Raw genomic sequence first — 25,143 nt, forward strand, 5'->3', positions numbered from 1 at the left:
ACACATGCACAAATATATTTTCCAGGGAGATAAGGGAGCTGGCACGGGTCCTGCGGAGCAGTGGGGTCCCTAAATAGAAAGGCAGCTTTCTGCCCATCCTAAAGTTCCCCTACTTGGATTTGTTCGCCTATGCCGTGGCTGATAAGCAGGAGGTTAATAAGAAAGAAAGTTGATTTCTCCTCGTTGCCAAATTCCTCTTTTTACTCGAGTAGTTTAGGGGAGAAGTGCAGCTGAAGGCGTCGGTTTTATTCCTGGCCTTAATGTTAAAAAAAAAAAAAAAAAGGATTATTTTATTTTAAACAGCCTTTCTGTCAGCAGTTTTGTCTAAATGCAGTAATTCCGCTTGGTTCCCAGCATCTCAGGGCTTTTTTTTTTTTAAAGGTCTGGTGCTGGGCGTTGTAAAAAGGGGGCACAAACGGTGATGTCCCCGCTTAAAAACGTGATCAAAACTATTTCCTGCAGTGCTGTTTCCACCTGGGATCTCCAAGCAGAAGAGACGTGAGATGTTTTTCCTTCTGTCAGGGCAGAGATGTGGAGCGAGCATCCTCATTTAGGCACGGGACTCTGCCAAACCTCCATACCCATCCTTAAAACGGATGGAGGGCCTCACAAAGTCCATAAAAATGAGCCTGAGATCACCAAATATCGAATATTTGGGGAGTAGAAGTCATTTTAGGGACAGAGCTCAGTAAAGGGGGAGGGTCAGAGCCTTCTGTACCCACACGTGGTGGAGTTGGGAGCTTTATTAAAGCTTGGGGGATTTATTGAAGACACTTCAGCAGCTGGAATTTAGACACATCTGCCTTATTTTCTCACTGAATTCGCTTAAATTCTTCGTCGAGGCTGGGTGACGCTTGGATGGGAACGCTGAGCTTTGAAATCATTTGAAATTTGAGCTGAAATCAGCAAAATAAACCAAGTTTTGGCTCCTCCAGACCCATAATCTAGGCTCGGTCTCCGTTTCGGTGCGTTGCTGCTGGTGGAAAAAGGAGCGAGGATGCTGGAAATGGTTTCCAAAGCAGGTTTGAGGGAGATGATGGCAATCGCTAGGCACCGTGCTCAAGTGGTGGGTGAGTGCCTGACTCCTGTGGGGTTGCAGGAGCCCCCTGGCACCTGATTTTGTCCTGTTTTACACCCATCTTGGGGCTGGGAACAGGATAACGATGCAGAGGATACCAAAAGCTGAGGGTGCTAGGAAAGGATTGGGCAAATTCCTGGAAAAATAGGTGTTTTTTCTGACTTTTGGGTGCCTGAGCCACACGTACACGGAGCCTGGAGGGCGACTTTGGGGTTTGTCATTGCTTATGGGCCCTATTCTGATGTTTTTGTGGTGCCAGCCTGGCCACTGCCTTTACAAATCCTGCCCCGTGGGGGTCCGAAGGCTGAATATGGGCAAGTTTTGGGGTCTGGGTAATAAATCCGTGCCAGAAATCAGGCTTCCAAGCAGCAGAAACACAGAAATGCTGAAAGGTTTGGTGCTTGCAGGCTGCAACATTTCATCTCCGGCAACAAAACCCTGCTCCGCCGCTCACGAGGAATAAAGGTTATGTTTGGTGCCAGGCTTTGTGGTGCCAGCAGCACGGAAGGATGCATCGGCTCTTTGTTTGAGCTGGATCAAGCAGGGTGCACATCTTAAAGTCCGATTGTTTTGATCTGTTCCTTGTCTTTTTTTTTTGTTTTTTTTTTTCTTTTTTTGCAGCTTTTCCGACGCGTGGCAGCCGCCCTGCCTGGCATGGAAAGCACACAAGACAAAAGTAGAGAAGACAGTATCCTTTCCCTGCCCTCAACAGGGGGGTGAAAGCCTCACTCAGCTCACGGACATCCCAAAAAAAAAAGAGGGGCACCGAGGCAAACAGCCCCCGAGCTTCGAGTGAGGCTCGGTGAGGTGGAAGGCAGGGGCGACAGGTAAGGGTTGGAGGCTGCTGGGGTGAAGGGAAGGAGGCAGGGAGTGTGAAAACGAGGACAGCTGGATAAAACTGAAGGGAGGAGGACGGGAAGGTGCAGAGGGGTGCAGCCAAAAAGGATTATTTGGGTGGGTTTGGGACAGGCTGGATGTGGAGGAGCTTGGTACAAAGAGATGAAGCGGAGTGGCCGTGGTTGCTCGGTGTAGCTCTGAAGGTGAAATTCCTGAGCTTCTTCCCACGTTTTGCTCTGCTGGGCTACAAATTTCTCCTCTTTTTGGTGAAAAGAGGCGGTGGAGGAGCCAGAGATGGGCTCCTGCCAAAACTATTTCCTCAGGCAGGTCACCAAAAGCTTAACGAGCAGCCACCCTCGTTAAGGAGGGGATGAGGGCAGGCTGCAGCATCGCTCTGTCGGGGTTTGATCACCGGTCCCTACACGGGAGGCTCAGCAGGGCGCTTCAAATCCAGCGTCCTGCGGGCTGCAGATAGCAAAAGCTCGACGAGATCGTCTCCAAAACAGCTGCCTTGGGATTAGGGGGGGGATTTTCCACAGGGTTTTGTCACAGAGCTGAAGGATCTCGAGCTGCCCGTGCTCTGAGGGAGCTGCCAGGGCTCGTTTTGAGCATCTCCAGCTCTCAGCACATGGCCAGGTTTAAAGCAGCCACACAAACAGGGCTCCTGTTCGTAATAACCCCTCCTGCTGGGTGCAGACATAGATATATAAAATAAAATAACCCCTAGATAAATAAAATAACCCCTCCTGCTGGGTGCAGACAGCCCCGAGAAGAGATTATTTGCCCAGCTGGGGCGAAATGTAGGGGAGCAGGAGTTTAAGAGGTGAGCTTCCTCCAAAAAAAAAAGGACCCCGGGGGCTTTCTGGGATGGGATCTGACCCTGCCGTGTCCCTAAACATCTCGTGGGAACGGTGCCGGGACAAGAGAAACCTGCAGCGTGGATTTTGGTTTGAAACTGGTCTTTTTGAGAGCACAAAGAAGCGTTTTAGTGGGAAACGGGGGGCGCTGAGCCGAAAATCCCAGTAAAAAAAAAACAAAACCAGGTAGGGAGAGCGAGCTGAACTCTGTTTGCCTTAACTTAACTCCTTCCAGTGATCGACATCAAACTGGAAAAGCCTCAAGAGCAGCCTGTCAGTGAAGGAGGCTGCTCCTGCTAATACCACGTGGCTTCTCCCCTTTCTCCAGAACATCACAGCTTCCCCTCCCTTTTACTCTTCATTGACTGCAGTGTGAATATTGGCTTGAACCTTCCCCTTTCAGTAATAACGTATTGCAGTTCATCATCGCTGGCTGTCTCGTGGAGATGATCTATTAGCTTCACAAGCACACACACACACCCACACCCACCCACACCAAGAAAAAATGTCAGTGTCTTCATTTATTTATAAGAAAAAAAAAAAAAAAGCCAAAATATTCCAGCGTATTCTAGTTATAACTTGAAAAAAAAAAAAGAAAAAAAAAGAACAAAAAAAAAAACAAACAAGAATAGGTACAATTTCTTAATATTTGTTCCTTTTTTTAATATGTTAACGAGATTGCACTTTGAAACGGTGGGAACCCAGGAAGTTTTGAATTGGGCTTAGACGAGCAGTAGGTGCGGAAGAAACGCTTGCAAAAACCTCAAACACCCGGCGAGGGCCAGGCAGCAGGCGGAGGGTGAAGCAAACGCTGGCCTGAACCCCTAATAAAAGACAACGGCGACTAAAAACAAGCTCTAAATCCTTCAGGGTAGTCCGAGGGGTTTCCAAAACCCAGGAGCTTTTTTTTTGGGGGGGGGTTTTGAGAGCAGGCCGGGCTGCCGGGAGCTTTTAGTTCTGGCCGAGGCGAGGCGAGCGCGGTGGCGAGGCGGCGTCCCGCAGGGGGTGGCTGGCTTGCGAAGGGATTTTTTTTTTTTTTTTGGTGAGGGGGGGAAAGGTGGAAAGCGAAACACTTGCAGGAAACAAAAGAAAAGAGGCTTGGAGTGCAAGATGAGTTTTTTTTTTTTTTTTTTTAAAAAAAAAGAGCATTTTTTTTCCTTTTAGGTAGAGCCACCGACCGAACGGTGACTGCCCGCCGGGTGGGAGCGGAGCGGGGCAGCCGCGGCTGGGGGGAGAAGGAGTTTGCTGCTTTTTGAGTTTTCTTTTTTTAAAGATAAGGGGGAAAAAAAAACCTTACCCCAGGACTGGGGGCCGCCGCCGAGCCCTGCCTGGGGCCCTTTTCTTTTGGCAGAGGGACGCGGAGCGGCGCCAGGCCAGGCGGGGACGGGGAGAGAGGGGCGGCCAAAGGGGACTTGGGCCACGCAGAAACGTAGCTGGAAGAGCGTAGAGGGAAAGGAAGGGACTTGTAGGATGGAAACCAACTTACGGTTATGCAGATTAATGCCTTGATTTATTTTTTTTAGCTTTTTTTTTTTTTTTTTTTACGTTCCGTCTTCCGAGTCAGGTTTAGTTTTTTTTTCACTAGAGCTGTATAGTTTGGGTGAATAACGAGTAATTTAGTTTCCTATTTAACTAGGCTTACAATTAACCGGTTTTCTTCGATATTTATTTCCTTGCTTAATTTTTTTTTTTTTTTTTTACGATTTCCAGTATATATATATATATATTTTTTTTTTCCCTTTCGTTGCTGAGGAATCCGTGTAGAGCTTCGCTGGCGTTGCGCGATGTAGCTACCCGATGAAACACAGAGAAGCGAGCACGCTCGAAGTGCACCCTTTTAACCTTTACTAGTCATTGTGAAGTTGCTGTGTAAGTTCCTAAACACAACCTGTAAATACCTTGTTTGCTGGGCGAGTACGGCTGGGTCGCAGTGCAGGAAGGAATTGGGGCGAGCCTGGCTTGCGATTGCCACTCCGGGAACAATGGCAAGCGAATATTCAGGCTCCTCCTTCGTTCCCTTCTGCCCCTCTACCACCTAAAATTACCAACCGGGGAAGGGAAGGGAATCGTCCTCATCAATTTTCACCGGGAAACGGGCACGGGAAGCTTTTTGGAGTTCTTCATTCCCGAGACGAACGCCAGGCGCGTGCCCTGCCCTGGGTGTAGAGCAGCTCTGCACACCGATAAGCGAAAGGCAGAAGGAGATGTGGAAGTGCTTTTATTTTTGACGTGGCATGTCTTGAAATAAACATCAACGATATGTGACCAAGGATCATTCTTTATTTAAAAGAAACTCTCGAGGGGAAGGAAACCTGGCTACTTTTCCTGTATTGTCCTGTTCCTAACTGTGCGAAAACCATCCATCTCGCTGCTTTTTTTTTCCCCACGTTGGTCCTTCCATTGCTTTCCACGACCACTTCCATTTGTTTTTTTTTTTGGGCTCTGGCCTAACCCAAACCCGACGTTTCCTCGCAGCTCTGAGCTTTAAGCACTGGGTTTGCAGGGCGCTGGCTCGGGGATGTGGGTTTTGGTGATCAGGTTCGGGAGGCGTCCCCGTTACCACCCTCGAGCAAAACCCTTGCAGGGGCTGCGCCCAACACCGCGGTGGCTGCAGGCACGAGGCCGAATTTTTGGTCCCCGAGGTCTGCTCAGCACCTCCAGGTGGGTTTCAATTTTGCTGGTCCTGCAGCCAGTGCTTAAGGCGACAGCAGGGCTCCCTCCTGCCCTTCTCCTTCCCAAAATAAAAACCTCTCCCAGGCGAGCACAGGAGCAGCAGTCTGCAACTTGCTTGCGCCCTGATGCCTCCTGCCATCTGTCTCTTCGTTTTTTTTTTTTTTTTTTTTTTTGGCTTCTGGTTTGATTTTTGCTCCATCAGCATGGCCGGTAGGGACCATGGGACCAGGCTTCTGTTGCGACGACTTTGTTTAAAAAAAAAACCACAAAACAAAACAAACAAAAAAAAAACAGCGAAGGTTTCTGCTCTGTTTCTTTTCTCCTCCCCGCTCTGGCTTGATTGTTGTACAGTCCATTCTGCGGCTACCCATCCCTCACTTTTTGTCTTGAATCCGAGTAGTGGAAGAAATTTGTTCTAAAGGGGAAAAAAACAAAACAAAACAAAACAAAAAAAAAAAAAAAAAACAAAAAAAAGTTCCTTTTCTTCATGTCGGAATGTCACTGGTACCTCAGCTCTGTTTGATAATATGAAACGACGACGAAATCCTTAGCGCTTGAACTAAATAAATCCCTGTCTCATTGGAAAGCTCCGGCTCTTTTTTCTCTCTCTCTTTGGGGTCTGGGTCAGATGGGGAGCGTTCGTCCCATTGCAGGGTCAATTCTTGATTTAGACGGGTGCTGCCAGGTAAATTTGGGCTGGCCCCAGGCTTGGCAGCCTCTCCCCTCCCAGCACAGCGCCCTGGTGCCTCACTCCCAGCTCCCAAATCTTTAAGAAACGAGGCGGGGAGGGGGCTGCCTGGAGCAGCAGCCCCCTTTTTCCACGCCGACCCCAAAAGGAAGAGGAGCAGGGGGTGGGTATTGAAGGTGTAAGATGCTCGCTTGTGGGGTGAGCACGGCAGGCAGGACCCAAAACCACCTGGAGGGCGCTCAGCCTCTTCTTCCCTGAGTTGTGACTGCAGCCGGGTTCCTTTTTCCCCCGTTTTTAGCCCCCTTTTCCTTCCCCGCCGTGCGTAAACCCCAAATGCAGCTTTTTAGGGGATGGATTTTGGGATCCTCAGCACCACCACGGCCACAAATCCCAGGAGCTAAAAACCCTGCTGGGGCTTTTCCTGCTGCCCCCGCAGGGCTCCTGTCTCCAGGAGCTGCCGTTTCCCGACCCCCTTCCCATTTCCCAGGCTAAATTTGGGGATAAAAAAGCAATTTTGGGCGCTCGGGCGTTTCCCTCACGTTGACCCTACCACCGTGAGGGACTAATTAGCGGTGAGGCTCCATCGGCACTAATTAGCGGTGGCGGAGAAGCGGGCTGGTGGCTCGGGGTCCCCAGCGGAGGTGGCTTGGCCCCACTGGTCCCAGTTTGGGGCCGTGCCTCCCGCTGCCCTGGGGACCCCACAGCGAGGTCCTAAAGAAACCGGGGACGTTTCCCCCGGTCCCACGTCCCCCCCAAAACCACCCCCTGAATCCCCCCGACCCGCTGCCCCCTCCTCACCCTCACGCGCCCGCAGAGCTGGGTCTGGGTTCGGCCGCTTTTATTCGTTTGCCTTTAGGGTTTTTTTTTTCTGGTTTTGCCCCAAACCTCGAGGCGCTTCGCAGGACGGGGGTTGCAGCAGCAGCAGCGACGCGAGGGAGGCCGGGGGGGGACATTTGGGGACGTTCCTGACCCCTGGTGTGGAGGAGAGGGGTTGGGGGGGTTTGGGGCAGAGAAAGCGAAGCCCCCCAGGAGCTGAAGCAGGAACCGGGGCGCTGTTGGGTTTCTAGATTTTGGGTTTCTAGATTTGGGGTTTCTAGATTTGGGGTTTTTTCTCTTGGTTCTGTGATCCTCGAGCTCCTCGTTTCACGTCAGAGGTGGCTTCAGGGCGAGGGGCCACGTCCCGGTGTCCGCCTCGTGCTGCCCCACGCAGAAAGGAGACCCCCCTCGGTGCCACCGCCCCGCATTTGGGGACCCCAAAAAGTGGCCGTCCCCACACCCAAAACCCTTTTTGAAGCCCAAAAAGGGTTTTTGGGCCTCGGGGCCCAGCGAGCGGCGCCCTCGCCCCCTGATACTTCCCCTTCCCAAAAACCTTGGTGCTGCGTGTCCCCTGTGTGGTGCCGTCCCCCCCAGTGTGCCCGGGGGCTCTTCCAGCCCCAATCCTTGGGGTTTTGGCCCCAATTCCCAAGGGTTTGGCCCCAATTTTCAGCGTTTGGTGCCCGTGTCCCAACCCGGTGCCCCAGGGGGGGGAGATTTGGTGCCACAAAGCCCCCCCTGCTCCGGGGGAAAGCGGCGCTGAGCATCCCGCTGCGGTGCTGGGTCCCCTTCAAAAACCCTCAAAAAATAAAATAAATTAAAATGAAATAAAATAAATAAAATGAAATAAAATAAAATAAAATAAAATAAAATAAAATAAAATAAAATAAAATAAAATAAAATAAAATAAAATAAAATAAAATAAAATAAATAAAATGAAATAAAATAGCAATTTTGCAAGAAAATGTCACCTACCTCCTGGAAACTGCTTGGGGGAGGGGGGCAGCACCCCTCCCACCGTCCCCAAACCCCAAGGTTTTTGCTCCCGGCCCCTGGAGGTTTTGGGGTGCAGAGCGGTGCCGAGGGGGGGGCAGATTTGGGGATTTGGGGTCCCTGGAGCCGCGTGCGGGTTTTGGGATGCAGAAGCCGGGTTTGGGGGGGGGCTGGGGAAGCGAAGGGGCCGCGTCTTGTGGGGTTGGGGGGGGTTAAAACCAGCACGGCATCCACATGAAGGAGCCCAGGGCGGCGCCGGTGGCGGCCCCCGCCAGCAGCCCCAAAGCCATCTGGTCCCCGGAGACGCGGTAAGGGTCCTCCCGCACGATGACGTGGGTCACCCCGGGGGCTGCAAGGCAAAACGGGGCTGAGGGGGCACCCCAAAAAGGCGCCCCCCCCTCCGTACACACACACACACAGCGCCGAGGCTCCCCCCGAGCACCCTCATCCCCCAAACCCCGTCCCCGTAGCACCCGGCTTGCTCTCAGCCTCCCCAAAATCCCCAAACCGGCCCCCCCCAGCCCAATTTGGCGCCCCCAAACCCCAAATTTGTGGGGCGAGCGGGGTGCCGGGGCCACCCACCTCCGTACTGGTGGCCGTAGTGGCCCGAGCTGATGTAGGCGGTCTGGTGGGAGTCGATGGGCACGGCCTGGTAGTAGTCGTCGTCGTAGGGGTCGTAGACGTGCACCTGGAAAAAGGGGGGACACGAGGCCGGCACCCCGGGATGTGAAGGGTTTTTTTTTTTCCCCAAGTGGCTGGCGGGATGCTCACGGTGCCCAAATTTCGTGGGGAGTTGTCTCTGAGGCACCCCGATCACCTCCCTGCTCTTGGGGTCCCCGTCACCCTAAGCGCTGCCTCCGTTCCCCTTAACTCTGCCCCTGCTCCTCTTAAATCTGCCCCGTCCCCTTAATTCTGTCCCCGAACCCCTTAACTGTGTCCCCGTCCCCTTAACTCTGCCCCATTCCCCTTAATTCGGCCCCCATTCTCCTTAACTCTTCTTCCATCCCATTAACTCTGCCCCCATCACCTTAACTCTACCCCATTCCCCTTAACTCTGCCCCTATTCCCCTTAATTCTGTCCCTGAACCCCTTAACTGTGTCCCCATCCCCTTAACTGGGACCCCATCCCCATAACCCTACCCATCTTCCCCTTAAATGTGTCCCCATCCCCTTAACTCTCCCCCATTCCCCTTAATTCTGTCCCCATCACCTTAAATCTGCCCCCATTCCCCTTAACTCTGCCCCTGAACCCCTTAAATGTGACCCCACTCCCCTAAACTCTGCCCCCATTCCCCTAAACTCTTCTTCCATCCCCTTAACTCTGCCCCTGAACCCCTTAAATGTGACCCCACTCCCCTAAACTCTGCCCCCATTCCCCTAAACTCTTCTTCCATCCCATTAACTCTGCCCCATCCCCTGAACTCTGCCCCTGAACCCCTTAACTGTGTCCCCGTCACCTTAACTCTGTCCCTCATCCCCCTAACTGGGACCCCATCCCCATAACCCTGCCCATCTTCCCCTTAAATGTGTCCTCATCCCCTTAACTCTGCCCCATTCCCCTAAACTCTGTCCCTGAACCCCTTAAATGTGTCCCCATCCCCTTAAATCTCCCCCATTCCCCTAATTCTGTCCCCATCACCTTAAATCTGCCCCCATTCCCCTAAACTCTGCCCCATTCCCCTTAAGTCTGCCCCATCCCCTTAACTCTGCCCCTGAACCCCTTAAATGTGACCCCATCCCCTTAACTCTGTCCCCATCCCCTTAATTCTTCCCCTTTTACCCTAACTCTGCCCCATTCCCCTTAAATCTGCCCCATTCCCCTAAACTCTCCCCCATTCCCCTTAAATCTGCCCCCATCCCCTTAACTTTCCCCCATCCCCTTAAATCTGCCCCCATCCCTTCACCCCCATGGGGGAGGCACCGATCAGCCCAGACCCCCGGGCTCACCCCCACATTTATGGGGCTGCGTTTGGGGCCGCCTGAGCCCCCTTCCCTAATACCCAACCCCCTTTTTGGGGACGTTTTGGGGTGGTGGGAGCCTCACCGGGGTGGATTTCGCCTCCAGTAGGGCCAACTTCCACGCCCTGCGAACGAAGCAGAGGGAAGAGGGCTGAGGGGGGGGGACACCCGGTGGCTCCCCTGATCCCACAAATCCCCCGCTGATCTGGATTTGTTAATTATTAATTCCTAATTAGCCGGGGTGTGGGGTTGGGGTGGGGACGCCCCGTCTGCGTGAGGCAGGGAAATGATGCCTAAATCGGGGGGAAAAGCGGAAAATTGGGGAGTTTCCATCCAGCTGTGATCAAGATCAGGATCCCAACACTTTCCTTCATCCCCTTTAAGCCTATTTTAAGGGTTTTGACCCCAAAATAAAAATAAAAAGGGATCAGAGCTGACCGTGGGTGTTTCCCCGTGCAGGGCACGGCCCCGATCCCATAAGGATTGGCACCGTTTACCGACAAACCCCAAATGGAAACGCGGCCACGGGCGCTCGCGGGTGGCCGCGGGGTGGTTTCTCACACCACCGAGGCTCTTTTAGGGTCGGGATGATTGTAGGGTGAGGGGATTCGGGTGCTTACACGGCGTCGTCCTCGCTCTCGGCGCAGAGCGAGGTCTTGGAGGCGTCCCGCAGCACCAGGCTCAGCAGGCACTCGCGGCTCTTCCCCTCGGGGGGCTGCACGTCTGGAGGGGAAAAAGGGTTTGGGGACACGGGGTTTGGGGTCACGGGGCAGGGAGGGGCTCAGCGAGGGGTAGGGGTGTCCTATAAGGCCCCACGGGGTTGCCCAAAGGGAGCGGGTTGGGTTTTCATCCCAAAAGCCACGCTCGTAATTTTGGGGTTTGGGTTTTTTGGGGTTTCCTTCTCTGCTTGGGTCGGGAGCTCGGGGGTTGGGTGTGAGCAAAGGGTTGGGGACGCGGGGTTTGGGGTCATGGGGGTTTGGGGACAGGGAGTTTGGGGTCATGGGGGTTTGGGGACAGGGAGTTTGGAGACAGGGAGTTTGGGGACGCAGGGGTTGGGGATGCAGGGGTTTGGGGCCGGGGAGGATGGGGACACGATTTTTGGGGACATGATTTTTGGGGACACGGGGGTTTGGGGACGGGAGGGGAGGGTTTGGGGACAAGGGGTTTTGGGGACAGGGGTTTGGGGACGTGGGGTTAGGGGACACGAGGGTTTGGGGATGACACGAGGTTTGGGGACGTGTGGGGTTGGGGACACGGGGGTTTGGGGATGACAAAGGGTTTGGGGACAAGACGGTTGGGGACACGAGGGTTTGGGGACACGAGGGTTTGGGGACACGAGGGTTTGGGGACACGGGTTTGGGGAGATTGGGGTTTGAAGACAGGGTTTGAGGACTGGGGGTTTGGGGATGACACAAAGTTTGGGGACAAGGGGTTTGAGGACACAGGGCTTTGGGGACACGGGCTTTGGGGACATCGAGGTTTGGGTAGAGGGGGATTGGGGACATGGGGTTTGGGGACGTGAAGGATTGGGGACATGATTTTTGGGGACAGGGGCTTTGGGGACACGGCGTTTAGGTACATGGGGGTTTGGGGACAGGAGGGGAGGGTTTGGGGACACGGGGTTTTGGGGACAGGGGTTTGGGGATGCGGGGTTAGGGGACACGAGGGCTTGGGGACACGGGGGTTTGGGGATGACATGAGGTTTGGGGCCACAGGGGTTGGGGACGCAGGGGTTTGGGGCCACGAGGGTTTGGGGTCACGGGGTTTGGGGACACGGGGTTTTGGGGTCACAAGGGTTCGGGGTCACAAGGGTTTGGGGACTTGGGGTTCGGGGATGACACAGGGTTTGGGGACACGAGGGTTTGGGGGATGTGAAGATGGGGACAGGGGGTTTGGGGACATGGGGGTTTGGGGACAGGGAGTTTGGGGACGCGAGGGTTCGGGGACACAAGGGTTTGGGGACACGGGGGAGGGACAGAGGGTTTGGGGACACAAAGTTTGGGGACCACAAGGGTGTGGGGATGCGAGGGTGTGGGGACGACACGGGGGTTTGGGGACAGAGGGTTTGGGGACACAAGGTTTGGGGACACGGGGAGGGGACAGAGAGTTTGGGGACACGAGGGTTTGGGGACACGGGGTGTGGGGTCATGAGGGTTTGGGGACAGGGAGTTCGGGGACACGGGGGTTTGGGGACATGAAGTTTGGGGACGGGGGGGTTTGGGGATGACACGAGGGTTTGGGGACAGAAGGTTTTGGGGACACGAGGGTTTGGGGTCACAAGGGTTCGGGGACTCGGGGTTTGGGGACATGAGGGTTTGGGGACATGGGGGAGGGACAGAGGGTTTGGGGACACAAAGTTTGGGGACACAAAGTTTGGGGACCACAAGGGTGTGGGGACGACATGGGGGTTTGGGGACAGGAGGTCTGGGGACACGGGGTTCGGGGACAGAAGGTTTTGGGGACCACAAGGTTTGGGGACCACAAGGTTTGGGGACAGAAGGGTTGGGGACACGAGGGTTTGGGGGACGTGAGGGTTTGGGGACAGGGAGTTTGGGGACACGGGGTGTGGGGACATGAAGACGGGGACGCGAAGTTTGGCGACACGGGGGTTTGGGGACACGAGGGTTTTGCGGACAGAAGTTTTGGGGCCAGAAGGTTTTGGGGCCAGAAGAAGGTTTTGGGGCCGGGGGGAGTTGCTCGCCTCGGCACTCGGGGCCGGCCCTGACGTCGCGGCAGCCGTGCTTGAGGTGCAGGCGGCCGTCCATGTCCCGCTGCGTCTGGTCGTGGTAGTACAGGAGGCTGCCGTCCACGCAGAGCACGAACCAGTTCCTCTTCCAGCGCCGTAGGATCGAGCCTAAAAGGGATCGAGCACTGGTTGTAGGATCGGGGCGGCCCCTCCCCGTTTGGGGTGCAGCCAACGCCGTCCCCAAAATCCCCCCCGGGGACGCCTGGCGGCGGCGACGACCCCGACGGCGCGGCCAGGTGGTTTGGGCGATGCGCTTGGACCAAACCCCAAAAAGCTGCCAAAAAAAACCCCTATAGGATGCCTCCGTGCTGCTCTGTAGGATGCGGAACGGCCCCATCCGTGCTCTTGGGGCTCCTCTCCTCTCCGGGATCCCCCTCCCGGCACCCCAAAGCTCCCCACTCACTCTGCCGCCAAAGCCAGCCGCTCTTCACCAACGCCATGGCCACGGGGAGGTTTTTGGGATCTGTAGGGTCGAGGTGGAAACAGTGGGGTTAGGGGAGCAGCTCCCTGTTCTTCCCCTGCACCCCGTTCCCTGTCCCCCTTTTTGGGGTTTGGTAATCCAGGGAGCGCTCGGGCGGGGAGAGCTCCGGCCACCTTGCTCCGTGCCCCTATAATCTCCTCGGGATTTAGGGATTATCATCCCGAGGAGGTAACCACCCCCCTTAATCCCCCCCCCGGTAACTTTCCACGGTCCCTGCTCGTTTGTTTTCCCTGCCTGGATGGAAATTAGTCCTTAACGAGGCCGTGAAATCATCGCTCCCCGGGGCCCCGAGCACCACCCCATATCCCCATCCCCCTGTACCCCACCCCCTTGTACCCCCATCCCCTTTTAACCCCATCCCTGGCACTTTTATCCCCTTTTATCCCCCCCCCCCCAGCACCCCCACCCCATTAATCCCAGCCCAATCCCACCACCCCCTTTTCTCCCACCCCCTCGTACCCCATCCCTAGCACCCCTATCCCCCGTTACCCTAACTCCTAGGACCCCCATCCCTTTGAAACCCCATTCCCGGGCACTTTTATCACTTTTTACCCCCCAAAACCCCCTTTTTACCCCCTCCCCATTTTCCCCATCCCCCTATCCCCCATCCCTTTCCACCCCATCCCTTTCCACCCCATCCCTTTCCACCCCATCCCTTTCCACCCCACCCCCTGACTCTCCCCTTCCCTCTCCCCATCCCAGTTCCCCCCCAAACCCTCCCAAAACCCCAAAAACCCCCTTGGGCACCCCTCACCGAGCGGCAGCAGCACGGCGGGTCCCCGCTAAGGGCTGCGCTCTGCTCCCGCTGCCCGTCCCTACCCGCACGCACGGGGTTTCGGGAGCTGTAGTCCTGCTCGGGGAACGCGGCCTAAAGAGCTGCAGAGTCCCCAAAGGACCACAATGGGTTTGGGATCGGGTTTTAGGGTCGCTGGGCACAGTGGTGCCGCCAGCAAGGATGCCCCGGGGATGTTGGTGCAGGGAGGGGATGCTGCGGATGCGGCCCCCGCATCGCCTGCGGCCCCAAAAGCAGCTGTGGGATAGGGGTTGGGGTGGGATTCGCCTCTCCCGATGCGAAATCCCAAAAAAAAGCAGGGCTGGGAGGAGCGGGGGATCCATGAGGAGGTTGCGGCTCCAAACCCTGAGCCTCCCCGACCTCCCCGAGCTTTAATCCCCCCTGCGGTGCCCGTGGGGAAAAGCTGGGGAAAAAAAAACCCTAAAAAACACTGAGCTCGTTGCACGGGTGCTGGGTTTTTTTTTTGGGGTCTGTCGCTGCTGCTGCCACAGGTGGGGGTCCCGTGGGTGCCATAAGCACGAATTTGGGGTGACGGAGAGGGGGCGGCAGCCCCAAAACCCAGCTCCTCTTATCCTCTGCTCCTCGTCCATAAAAGCCATACACACACATATAAATTGTGGATATTCCCACCATGCAGGCATTAAAATCCCGGTCATGTTATTTATAAGCGGGGTGATAATTAATATTAATATAGAATTAATATATGGGCTGATAATTAAGATGTTTATTAAGCTTTCGGCAGCCCTTAAGGCAAAAAAAAATCATCGATTCCGGCTTTTTACTATAAAAACCTTTCCCCTCCCCTCCCTCCAGCGCTGGCTTTACAGCCATAAATTGGTAAAATTTGTTCGGCCATAAATTGGTAAAAAAAAAAAAAAAAAGACTTTCTTAGGTTGAACTTTGGCTGAAAATTTAATTAATTTGAGGCCGATGTTGATCGGACCCTCGGCCGGGCGCTGCGTTTGGTGCGATCGAGCCCAAAAGGTTTTCTTCTGTGCACGGGGCTGGGATAATTTGTCTCCTGGACAGCCAAAGGACTGAAATAAAGAAATAAATAAATAAAAACGATATTTAAAACGGCAGCGGGTTTTCACGGAGTCGAAACCCCCCCCCAGCGCTGCCCTAATGGCTTCTGGCTGGCTGCAGCACCCGGCTGGCTGGAAGAGGAGACAAGTTTATTCCGAGAAGAGACAAAAAAAAGGTGGAAAAGAGCAGAAATAAAACCTGCAGGGAGCAAAAAATCAATGCAGCAGGATGCCGTGGCAGGCATCGGGACCTTAAAACCAAAAGCAAGGCCATAAAAACCTCCCCGAATCGCTCAGCTTTCCTCTGGGGGCGAACACGGTGGTGGTGCAGGATTTGGGGGGTGGCTGATTTATTTATTTTTGTTGCAAACTGTCTGTTTTTTGGTGTTATTTTTGATCTGCCTGGGATAAATTTGGGGCACGCTGGATGGAAATGGTGATTTGGGGACTTTAAGGGGTTGTTTGTCTTTACAGCTGGCAAAGCTGGGAGGGTGGGAGAAGGGAGGTGGCTGTGGGATGCAGTGTGGAAACAGCCTCAAATGCTTGTGGAGGAGGACCAAAGCGTGGCTTTGCCCAAATTTTTGTACTAATCAGGTGGAGCTAATTAGGAGAAACCCACTTGGAGACTTCCAGCTTGCTCTACCTCCAGGTAGGCTCCCAGGAGGCGCCTGGGGCTGTGTTAGCGATGCTTGGAGTTTTGGGTGTAAAACGAGGGATTTCTGAAACTGTTCACACATCTCACACGACCAGGTGGAGCAGTGAAGGAGCAGGGAGGGATTGGGACGTCGTCCTTTGATGAATCGCCTTTGTGCCAGCTCTTTGCACCCCCAAATTTTGCCTCAGCCTCCTCGTGCCCCCCAGGAGCCCTTGGGCAGGTGAGGAGGGGATGGGAATGGGCCTGAGGACCTCGGTGAGGCCAGGACACTGCAATATTTGCTTTTTTTTTTTTTTGTCACATATCTTTATAGGTGATTTGGATGAGGGAACTGAGTGCACCCTCAGTAAGTTTGTGTATGGCACCAAGCTGAGGTGCTCGCACCCCTGGTGAGGCCGCCCCTCGAGTGCTGGGTTCAGCTTTGGGCCCCTCACTCCCAGAAGGACATCGAGGCCCTGGAAACTCTGCTCACAGGGAACCAGGGCCAGGAGCAGAGGGAACGGCCTCGAGTTGTGCCAGGGGAGGTTCAGGTTGGCAATGAGGAGACATTTGTGCTCAGCAAGAGCGGTCAGGCCTTGGGACGGGTTGCCCAGGGAGGTGGGGGAGTCCCCGTCCCTGGGGGTGTTCAAGGAGAGGTTGGACGTGGTGCTTGGGGACAGGGCTTGGGGGTGACATTGGTGGTAGGACCAGATGATTTTGGAGGGTTTTTTTCCAACCCCAATGATTCTGGGATTCTATATGTTGGGATGGGTCAGTAACCGGGAGTGAATAAAACCTATATGCACCCATAGTGTGCTGTTTATGAGCCCCCATATCCCACTGGGTGCTGCTTTGATACAACACTCGGCATCACCCCAGACCAAAATCCCGTGAAGGGACATTTTGGGAGGACTGGGAGCTTCGGGCAGGACATGGGGACAGGGACGGGGACATCCCCCTACGGCACCACAGTCCCTGCACTGAGGTCCTGAGGCAGGTGGTGACCTGCAGGGACTTCATTGCCCACCTCCTGCATGCCAGCACTTGCCAAAAAGCGTTTTGTGTTTGTGTTTTGTGTTTGTATTTGTGTTTTTTTTTTTTTGTGTGTTTTGTGTTGTAGGAAAGTGCTCCGGCCCTAAAAGCGGGGTGCTGAGTACTGGGGCGCTGTGTGATGGGGATGCACTGCACCAGTGCTGCTGGTCCTTCCTAAAAGGATTTATTTGATTATTTATTGATTTATTTGTTTATTTATTGATTGATTTGTTTGTTTATTTATTTATTTATGTATTGGTGCCCGCTCCCCCAGGCACGAGACCCCCCCCCCTCCCCTTCCCCTCAGCTCTCCCCCCCCCTCAGGGCTCTCCCCGCATGAGGCGATGCGGGCTAACCGCCGCACGGGGGGGTTCAAAACACACTTTTCCTCTTTATTTTATGCTTCTACTTGATTTTACACGCCTTTACAAGCCTGCCCGGCCTCCCTATGAACCGGGCCGGGCCGAGCCGGGCTCACTGAGGCTGCCCGGGGGGCTGTGGGTGATGGGGCCCGGCCTGACGGGGCCCCTCACAGCCCGGCCACCCTCAGCGGCCTCCCCCCCCCCTTGAACTACAACCCCCAGCATGCCCCACGGAACTACAACTCCCGGCATGCCTCGCTTCACCCCCCCACTCTCCGCACTACACCTCCCATCAAGCACCGCGCCTCCCCACCTCCCCCCTCCTCACGTCTACCCGCGCCGGGACTACGCTACCCATGGTGCCCCGCGGCGGGCGGCCGGCAGGCGGGCAGCGCCCGCGGCGCGCGGGGCATGCCGGGAGTTGTAGTCCGGGAGGCGGCGGTAACGGTCCCGCTGCGGTTCGCCCCCCCCCTTTTTTTTTTTTTTTTTTTTTTTTTTTTTTTCGGTCCCCGCCTGCCGCCGCCGCCCCCTCCTCCCCTCAGCGGCTGCGGGCAGAGGCAGGAGGCGCCGCGGAGGCAGCGGGAGCCGGGGAGGGAGAAGCCGCAGGTGAGATTTGGGGAGGGGGGGGGGAGACAGGGAGGGGACCCCCCCTCCCCCCTGAGGCGAGTCCTGAGGCGAGGGGGGGGGAGGTGGGGGAGGGGAGGGGGTGAGGATGAGGTGGGGGGGGCGATATGGGGTGAGGGGGGCGATATGGGGTGAGGGGGGACGTGGTGAGGGGGGAGGAATTGGGTTTGGGGGCTGTGAGGGGTTTGGGGCCAGAAAGGGGCAAAACGGGGTCAGCAGCAGCCGGGGAGAGCACCCAAGGGTGCTTGGGGGGGGGGTAAGGGGTGGTGGGGGCACCCAAGGGGGTGCTGAGGGCACCCAAAGGGGTTGGAGGGCACCTAAGTGGGTGCTGAGGGCACCTAAAGGGGTGCTGGGGGCACCCAAGGGGGCTGGGGGGGCACCTAAGGGGGTGCTGAGGGGGTTGGGGGGCACTTAAGGGGGTGCTGAGGGCACCCAAGGGGGCTGGAGAGCACCCAAGGGGGTACTGGGGGTACCCATGAGGGTGCTGAGAGCACCCAAAGGGGCTGGGGGGCACCCAAGGGGGTGCTGAGGGCACCTGTGAGGGTGCAGGGGGCACCCAAGGGTGCTGGGGGACAGCCCTGGTTTACCCCAGCAAAACCCCGCTGGGATTCCCGTCCCCAGCGGGGTCCAAGCCAAATTTCGCCTCTTCCCCTCGTGCTGGGGGGGTTCTCGCCTTGGTTTGTGGATGCGCCCAGCCCCGTTTGGACCCCATAATTTGGGTTCGGGATGTTGGCACCGCTGGGTGATTCGGGCAGGCTGCGGGATGCTCCCAGCTTCTTAAAATCACCCCGAGGGGCTCGCCGAGCCGGGAGCGCCGCTGATGCTCCTCTCCGAGCTCCTTGCCGAGGTTTTGGGGCTCCCGTGACGCCACCACGGGGGTGACACGTTGGGGACATCACCGCAGGACGTCCTTAGCCCGCAGGGCAGCGAGACGCGAGGCCAGGAGGGTTTTGTGCCCGTAGGATATAGGTAGGGGATTGTGCTTCTTTTTTGGGGAAGGTTTGGGGTTTTTTTCTCCTTCGGGATCGTTGCTTCAGCGCTCGGTGCCTGGCGTCGTGGTGTGCGCTTGAGTTGGGGGTTAATGACACCAGGGAGGTGCTGAGCAGAGGAGCCTTGAGATGTGGAAACGAGAGAAATATCCCTTATCGATAAAGGTGTTGGAATATGTTAGATTTTATTTATTTATTTTCCATTTTTCTCCCTTTTTTTTTTTTTTTCTTTTCCTTTCCGCTCCTCACGGTGACAAGCTCTCGGGTTGTGCCTCGTATTCCCGTACACCAAATTCCATTCAGAAAGCGTTTTTTTGGGTTCTGAATTCCATCAAATGTGGAAAATCGAGCAGGTCGAGTGCTTTTATTTTTAATTTTATTATTATTTATTTCCTGGACAAAGGCACGTTGTACCAACCAGAGAGAAACCCCACGCGATGCCGTTTGTCTTTTAATCCAAATATGCTTTGGGATGCAGCTGTGTGTTGGTTCTCGCCCCTAAATAGGGATGGAGGAAGCTGGAGCTTTATTTATTTCTTTACGAGCAGCAACGAGGGCGATGGAAACATCTTTAGGGAAACGTTTTGCTGGACCCGCACGATTTCGGGAAACGTTAACCGTGAAGTGGTCGTTGATTAGGGCTCAAATCGAGTAGGGATGTAAGGAAAAAGGAACCAAAGCTGGGAGATCCGATGCTTTTTTTTTAAATATTTCTTTCTGATGTTGAATTTTAACAATTCCTGGGGTTGTCTGCACCTTGATGGCCGAGGACATGAAAACAAACCCCCCCTCCACAACTGTGTGCTGGGTATTTATCCCTGCTAGTCGTTAAAAAGACTGATAATAGTTGGCTGTGTATTTTTAAGGCAAAATATACATTAAATCTGAATTTGTTCTGGACGTTACAAATATCTACTTGCCTACTTTTGCATTTTAATCTGTATTTTTTTAACGAAAGGCAACGTTGACCATTTTTCGGAGCAAAGGGGTGGGAGAAGCAAGACTGTGAGGGGTATTTTTTTGGGATCTGTTCGATACTAGGAGATATCTCACGGGGCGGGACGCCGAAATGACGCACCCCAAAATCCTGTGAGCGCCCTTGGGGTGGTTTTTAAAGTTCATCTTCGCAGCTAGGTTACCGAAATCCCCCCCGATTTCGGCAACCCACCGCAGAGGTCACGGGGAAAGCAGGAGGAAGGTGCTGCTGCTGCTGCTGCCGCTTCCAAATCACTCCTCGGGCAGGTGAAAATGCTTCGCAGAAGCACTTCTGTTGAAGGCCTCCTGTATCTCAGCCGAAAGCGTAATTAAAACCCTAATTCAATTGTGTCTAAATTGAATTATCTGAGCTGTCTGGAGGAGCTCAGAAGCCTCCCTTTGGATGCCTGAGTGCTCAAACGCCCGCTGTCGGTACGGGAGGTGTGTGTTTAGCCCGGGTTAGTGCCTGATTTTGGGGTGCTGTGGGTGTGACGCTCGTGGATCGGCCTCGACCGTGCTCTGAGGAAGGGCTGGGGCACTTTTTGGGCTCACCCAGTCCCCTCTGCTGCTGAATTTGGCAGCGCTGGCACGGACACGGCCCAGCTTTGGGTCAAGCTGGCGGAGGACTGAGACCTTTGTGCCTCCCGTGGTAAGAAACCTTCCCGTTTCCACCCCTCAACTCTCTGCTGATTTCCAGCCAGTCGCGAGCAGGAGCTGATGAGGTTGTCCAAAGGGAAATACAATTTTTATTTCTTCCTTTCCGAGCCCTCTCTTCCCTTCAGCCTGGGCTCCGGCTTTCATTTGTCTTCCAGTCATGCCTTTTGGGCTTGATTGTATCCGCAGAGGCCCTGATTTCCTTTTCCGCAGCACAAGTGCTCAGTGTACTTTCTGTTTCCTCTGTAATTCAGAAAAGCCTCTCCTTAAACTCTTCTTTTCTGGGCCGTGGATTGCAGCGAGGGACTGCCTCTGCTCGTGTCCTGCACGCTGCCTGGTGGCAGGAAACCCCTTCGGATGGCTGAGCCAGGGGATCACAAGGTGAGAGAAACACCACGGCGAGCCCATCTCCTCCTCCAGATGCTGGTGTGACAAAAGGGACCCCTCAAAAACCAACTTATTAACCAGCCTGCTCAGGATTGACCCCGGCGTTGAGTTCAGGAACTAGAAAAGCACAAATAACTGGTGCAAAAACCAACATAATTTTTAAGCCACGGTGCTGGCTTTCCTTTACTCGAGGTGAGATCGTGATTCCAAGAAAAAGCTGGCTGGGAAGGAGAGGTTCTGGCCACCACGTGCCTTAGATGCATCAGTCTCATTTCTTAATTTACCATCACCTTATCAACAAGGCTACGTTTTGTTGCTCAAAGGTCGTCATTCGTGTTCTGCCCCCAAAAGCCTTGGATCCAGAGAGATTTAAGGAGAAAAGTTCTATTTTACGGTATTTTTCAAACTTACCCAGACAGTTTTCTGCTGATTTCAGCCAACGAATCTCGCCTGGTGTTCCCAGGTTGCTGCACGCCCTCGTGGGGCTGTTCAATAAAACAGATGAAGATTTTGTTTCCGTGAAAACAAATAATCCACCTAACCATTTTTTTTGCCCTTAACTCCTCGAATTAAAAACTGTTGGCTTAATCCATCCCCGTTTAGAACTGGGAATAAATTTTCAGGAATTATTTCCATGTGACTCCATTGCCTGTCAGCGAAACAGATGCATTTCTCCAGAGATGTCTGAATGGCTCTACCTTCTTGGTAAAGAAGGCAAAGAGTCAAATCTGGGCTTCTACCGAGGGGCTGCAGGTGATAACGCTTCTCCTTGTATTTTTTCTGGCATCCTGGGCAGCTCTGTGACGTTTGGAGCCCTTTGCCAAACCAAGAGATGGGGCTGTGGAGGGAAATTTGGTAGAAGAGAAGTCCTGAGCGCCTGGGGAGGAGCTGGAGGTGTTCTGGAGGTGGTGGTTAATGCTCTTTGTGTAAAAAATGATAGGAAACGGGTGCTGGTCTTGATGATTTTTAGAAGAACATGTACAGGGCATATATTTTGTGTTATTGTGTGCTGATATATTGATGTTTTGCTTCACTGGGTGGGTGATTTTGATCTGGAACCATTGTTTTAGCTCTTGTTGGTTGGAATCACCAGCAAAAGAAAAAGCTGGGAATTTTCAGGGATTTTTTTGCATCTCATGCCTGCTTTGCCGTGGGTTTCTGAAGCAAAAATCCCAGACCCCTACCTACAATCCCAATCAGGGATCCTACTTAGGAGGTACACAGGGTGTTTATCAGATCCCCTGGAAGCTGTGGGAGCTCTGAGCATGAACCAGTTTTGAAAACCAAACCTTTCCTTTCTTTTTTGTGTGTCTCGGGCTCCAAGCAGGAACACGAACGCCCAAATCTGAGTCATTTCCAGCTTTCTGGTGTGTCTTCTCTCCTTCCTGGTGGAGCTCCGGGGGGAAGCGATGATGGTGGTGATGATGATGTGATATTTCTCTTTCAAAGAGGCACGCAGGGAACGAGGCTCTGCTGGGGACGACGGAGATCCATCGGCTTCCTCGCAGCGTGACTGGGTCTTGAATCATTTTTTTAAGAAGCCCTGAGCGTTGTTTGGTACGGATGTGCCGAAATCCCTGAATTTCGAGGGACTTTGTGCTTTCTGGGAGGAAATCTGCAGGTCTGGTGGCACTCCACAGCAACCCAGGTGGAAAATTATTGCTGTAGGATTGGTGAAAGCTGAAGGAACGTGCCCCGTTCCTCTGCTGGAGATGCTGATTTGCGTTTGGCTGTGCTCTTTCCTGTCTTTCTTTCCTCTTCTTGAGTGAAATGGTCACCTGGAAAGCTGGCAGGTGGGGAAAACGAGCAGGCAGAGCAGAAAAATGTGGTTTATCGTGGCTTTCTTACGATAACTTGCTCAATAGGCAGCTTAAGGTTGAAGGATGGTTGCAGCCTGAAAATTTCTGGCTTCCTCGTCTTCGCAAGGGGGAGAGATTTGGGGGGATTATCGAAGGCAAGCTCAGAGTGTTTCAGGAGAGAAAAAGGGAAGGATAGATGCCATCGTGCCTACTGGGCACGTCTAATTCTGTGATAAAATGGATGAAGACTGCAGACTGCAGCAAAAGTTAAAACGGGCTACAGCATCTTGGGTTCTGCAGTTTCTTTTTTTTTTTATTTCCTAGCTTCTAATTTTCCATTGAACTTAATCAAAAAAGATCTGGCTTTTCTGTGGCATCAGGCTGTGCTGATTGCCTGTCAGGAATTAAAGCACGGCCTCTGAGCTTTAATGTTTTTGGGGGTTAGGTACACAGCTCCCTAAATACGCTCGAAATATGGACGTTACCATGTTTTATGTTGGAAATGGATGATGAGGACTGGTGAGGAATTCAGGGCAAAGTCTCCCTTTTCCTCTTTGCCTTCTGGTTCTTGATGTTTGAATGTTTGAGTCACAGAATCACGAAGGTTGGAAGAGACCTTCGGGATCATCTGGTCCAACCATCACCCTACAAGAGGGACAACTCACGTTCGTGAGGGATGAGCGGATTTCCACGGTTAGTCCCAACCAATTTCTGATATTTTCTGGCTCTCCAACGATTAATTCAGCTCCAGTTCTCCGGGCCATCCTGTTCAGAGCAAGATTTTGGACCTACCTGCACCCTCCATCTCTCCGTATGTATTTTATATACGAGACAACTCGGGTTTTTATTCATGGAGAAGGCAGATGGGGAAGCGATCCCTGACAAATGGCCACGTTAAACGTCCCTAGACGTTTTAAGCTTGGCTTAACCCCTCTCTTGAGATGCTGCTGCTAACTGGAAGAGGTCTCCAAGAACCTTTTGGGTTTGTCCTGCCCGTCAGGTGGCCAAGGAAGATCACTCAATACTCTTGCTGATCTTTCAACCAAGATGAACGTGATGTCTACACAGACTGGAAAGCTCCGAGGGCTTGTCCCTGTTGAAAATATCCTGAATTAAGCTTGGGAGAATTCAGAGTGCAATTACTTCGGAATAAATGGTATTTATGAAAGGAGTTATTTATTCCATTTTACGGAATGAAATGTTTCCCATGTGAACGTTTATCCTCTGGTCGTTTATCCTGCAAATTATTTGCTTTAGCTTCCTGTGTAGGCACGTCGTAACTTAATAAGACCTTTAAAGGCTTTTGTGAGAACTGCAGCGTATTCCACGCGTTTCCCAGGCCCGGCATTGTGCAGTATAGGCACAAAATATAATTCCCAGTTAAAGGACATCCAGTGCGTTGGTTGGAGCCCGAGTTGGCCCTCGATTCGTCTTAGATTCACAACAGGGAATGTTCAGAGTCTTAAAATGCAGTGCTGTAAAGTGGAGAAATTCCTTTTTCCCCTTTTTCCCCTTTTTCCCCTTTTTCCCCTTTTTCCCCTTTTTCCCCTTTTTCCCCTTTTTCCCCTTTTTCCCCTTTTTCCCCTTTTTCCCCTTTTTCCCCTTTTTCCCCTTTTTCCCCTTTTTCCCCTTTTTCCCCTTTTTCCCCTTTTTCCCCTTTTTCCCCTTTTTCCCCTTTTTCCCCTTTTTCCCCTTTTTCCCCTTTTTCCCCTTTTCCCCCTTTTCCCCCTTTTCCCCCTTTTCCCCCTTTTCCCCCTTTTCCCCCTTTTCCCCCTTTTCCCCCTTTTCCCCCTTTTCCCCCTTTTCCCCCTTTTCCCCCTTTTCCCCCTTTTCCCCCTTTTCCCCCTTTTCCCCCTTTTCCCCCTTTTCCCCCTTTTCCCCCTTTTCCCCCTTTTCCCCCTTTTCCCCCTTTTCCCCCTTTTCCCCCTTTTCCCCCTTTTCCCCCTTTTCCCCCTTTTCCCCCTTTTCCCCCTTTTCCCCCTTTTCCCCCTTTTCCCCCTTTTCCCCCTTTTCCCCCTTTTCCCCCTTTTCCCCCTTTTCCCCCACTGCTGAGCTTTGCTGTGTGGCCGAGGATTCTCATGGGGAAGCTCAATAAATCAATAAATACCCAATTCCGTAAGTTTTAGCTTTTCTTTCTCAATTCCTGGAGGTTTAGCCAAACGTTTGATTTTCTGTACATGATTGTTAGAGTTACCATCAAGAAATAACACCTTAAATGGCTTGAAGCTTTGCAGATCAGTCCTACCTAGAGCTTTGCTGGCTCGTCAACCAAAGCCCTCATTTTGGAAGCGCGTAAGGCTCCTTCTGTCCCAGCTTTTTGGAAGGTTTTTCTCGCTGATATTATACGGACGGGCTAGCTCAGGTTGGGCTGGCCTCCTAGAAACCACAAATCCTTGGGTTTTCCCTCCCAGTAACCATATTTTGGGCTCCTGTGTCATTTTGGTTTGAAGACGTCAAGTCGTGAAGAACCCGCCACTTCTCCTGGTGTATTTTCAGCAATTAAGTACTCTCTCTGATTAAAAAAACGAGGTCTAAATTGAATTACTTTCCAACTACTGCTCTCAAAAGCCTTTTTTGGGCTAAATTAAAAGGTCCTTTGATACCCGGTAGCTTTTCCCTTTGGAGACAACGCCGAACTCCCTAACCAAGTGGCCTTTCAGCTTTTATTTTGGGCCAGATAAATGCGTGGGGCTCCCCGGGGCTCTCTGCGGTCCTTAAATGCTCATTGCACCCTGCTCGTTTTT

The 25,143-nt window shown here is 53.3% G+C and overlaps 3 protein-coding genes across 9 annotated transcripts in view; 2 read left to right on the plus strand and 1 right to left on the minus strand.

Annotated features, from left to right (window-relative positions):
• RAB6A (RAB6A, member RAS oncogene family) overlaps positions 1–3,395 on the plus strand; it is a 44,315-nt gene extending 40,920 nt beyond the window's left edge. For both annotated transcript variants that reach the window (XM_082777084.1, XM_082777083.1), the window contains exons 7-8: positions 1,700–1,766; positions 3,008–3,395. In XM_082777084.1, coding sequence (XP_082633210.1) covers positions 1,700–1,766; positions 3,008–3,072 — 132 coding nt within the window. In that variant the 3' untranslated portion in view covers positions 3,073–3,395. The remainder of the gene's footprint in view (positions 1–1,699; positions 1,767–3,007) is intronic.
• Positions 3,396–4,281: 886 nt separating this feature from the next.
• Positions 4,282–13,918, minus strand: PLEKHB1 (pleckstrin homology domain containing B1). The gene is made up of 8 exons (XM_082777103.1): positions 13,880–13,918; positions 13,048–13,107; positions 12,600–12,752; positions 10,519–10,621; positions 9,984–10,023; positions 8,522–8,627; positions 6,932–8,288; positions 4,282–5,860 (listed from the first exon to the last, which is right to left on the minus strand). The coding sequence occupies exons 2-7, from the start codon at positions 13,082–13,084 to the stop codon at positions 8,152–8,154; spliced, it is 576 nt and encodes a 191-aa protein (XP_082633229.1). The 5' UTR covers positions 13,085–13,107; positions 13,880–13,918; the 3' UTR covers positions 4,282–5,860; positions 6,932–8,151.
• A 3,562-nt stretch (positions 13,919–17,480) lies between these two features.
• Positions 17,481–25,143, plus strand: part of FAM168A (family with sequence similarity 168 member A) — a 164,722-nt gene continuing 157,059 nt past the window's right edge. For 3 of the 6 annotated variants that reach the window (XM_082751912.1, XM_082751913.1, XM_082751921.1), the window contains exon 1: positions 17,481–17,577. The gene's annotated coding sequence lies outside the window, so the exon portion shown is untranslated. Of the gene's footprint in view, positions 17,578–18,541; positions 18,565–25,143 lie in introns of those variants that run through there. The other 3 variants (XM_082751914.1, XM_082751920.1, XM_082751917.1) reach the window with 3 other exon arrangements.

This window comes from Aythya marila (assembly GCF_965140915.1).
Source record: "Aythya marila genome assembly, chromosome: 1".
NCBI classification, from domain to species: Eukaryota; Metazoa; Chordata; class Aves; order Anseriformes; family Anatidae; genus Aythya; species Aythya marila.

Bases quoted from the DNA above. Each gene is read 5' to 3' on its own strand.
- PLEKHB1 (XM_082777103.1), bottom strand. From the start codon at position 13,084: ATGGCGTTGGTGAAGAGCGGCTGGCTTTGGCGGCAGA. The intron at 8,628-9,983 runs GTGAGGCTCCCA...CCCTTTTTCCAG, and splicing joins TGGAGGCGAAATCCACCCCG to GTGCACGTCTACGACCCCTA. The intron at 8,289-8,521 runs GTGGGTGGCCCC...TTTGCCTTGCAG, and splicing joins CTACGGCCACCAGTACGGAG to CCCCCGGGGTGACCCACGTC.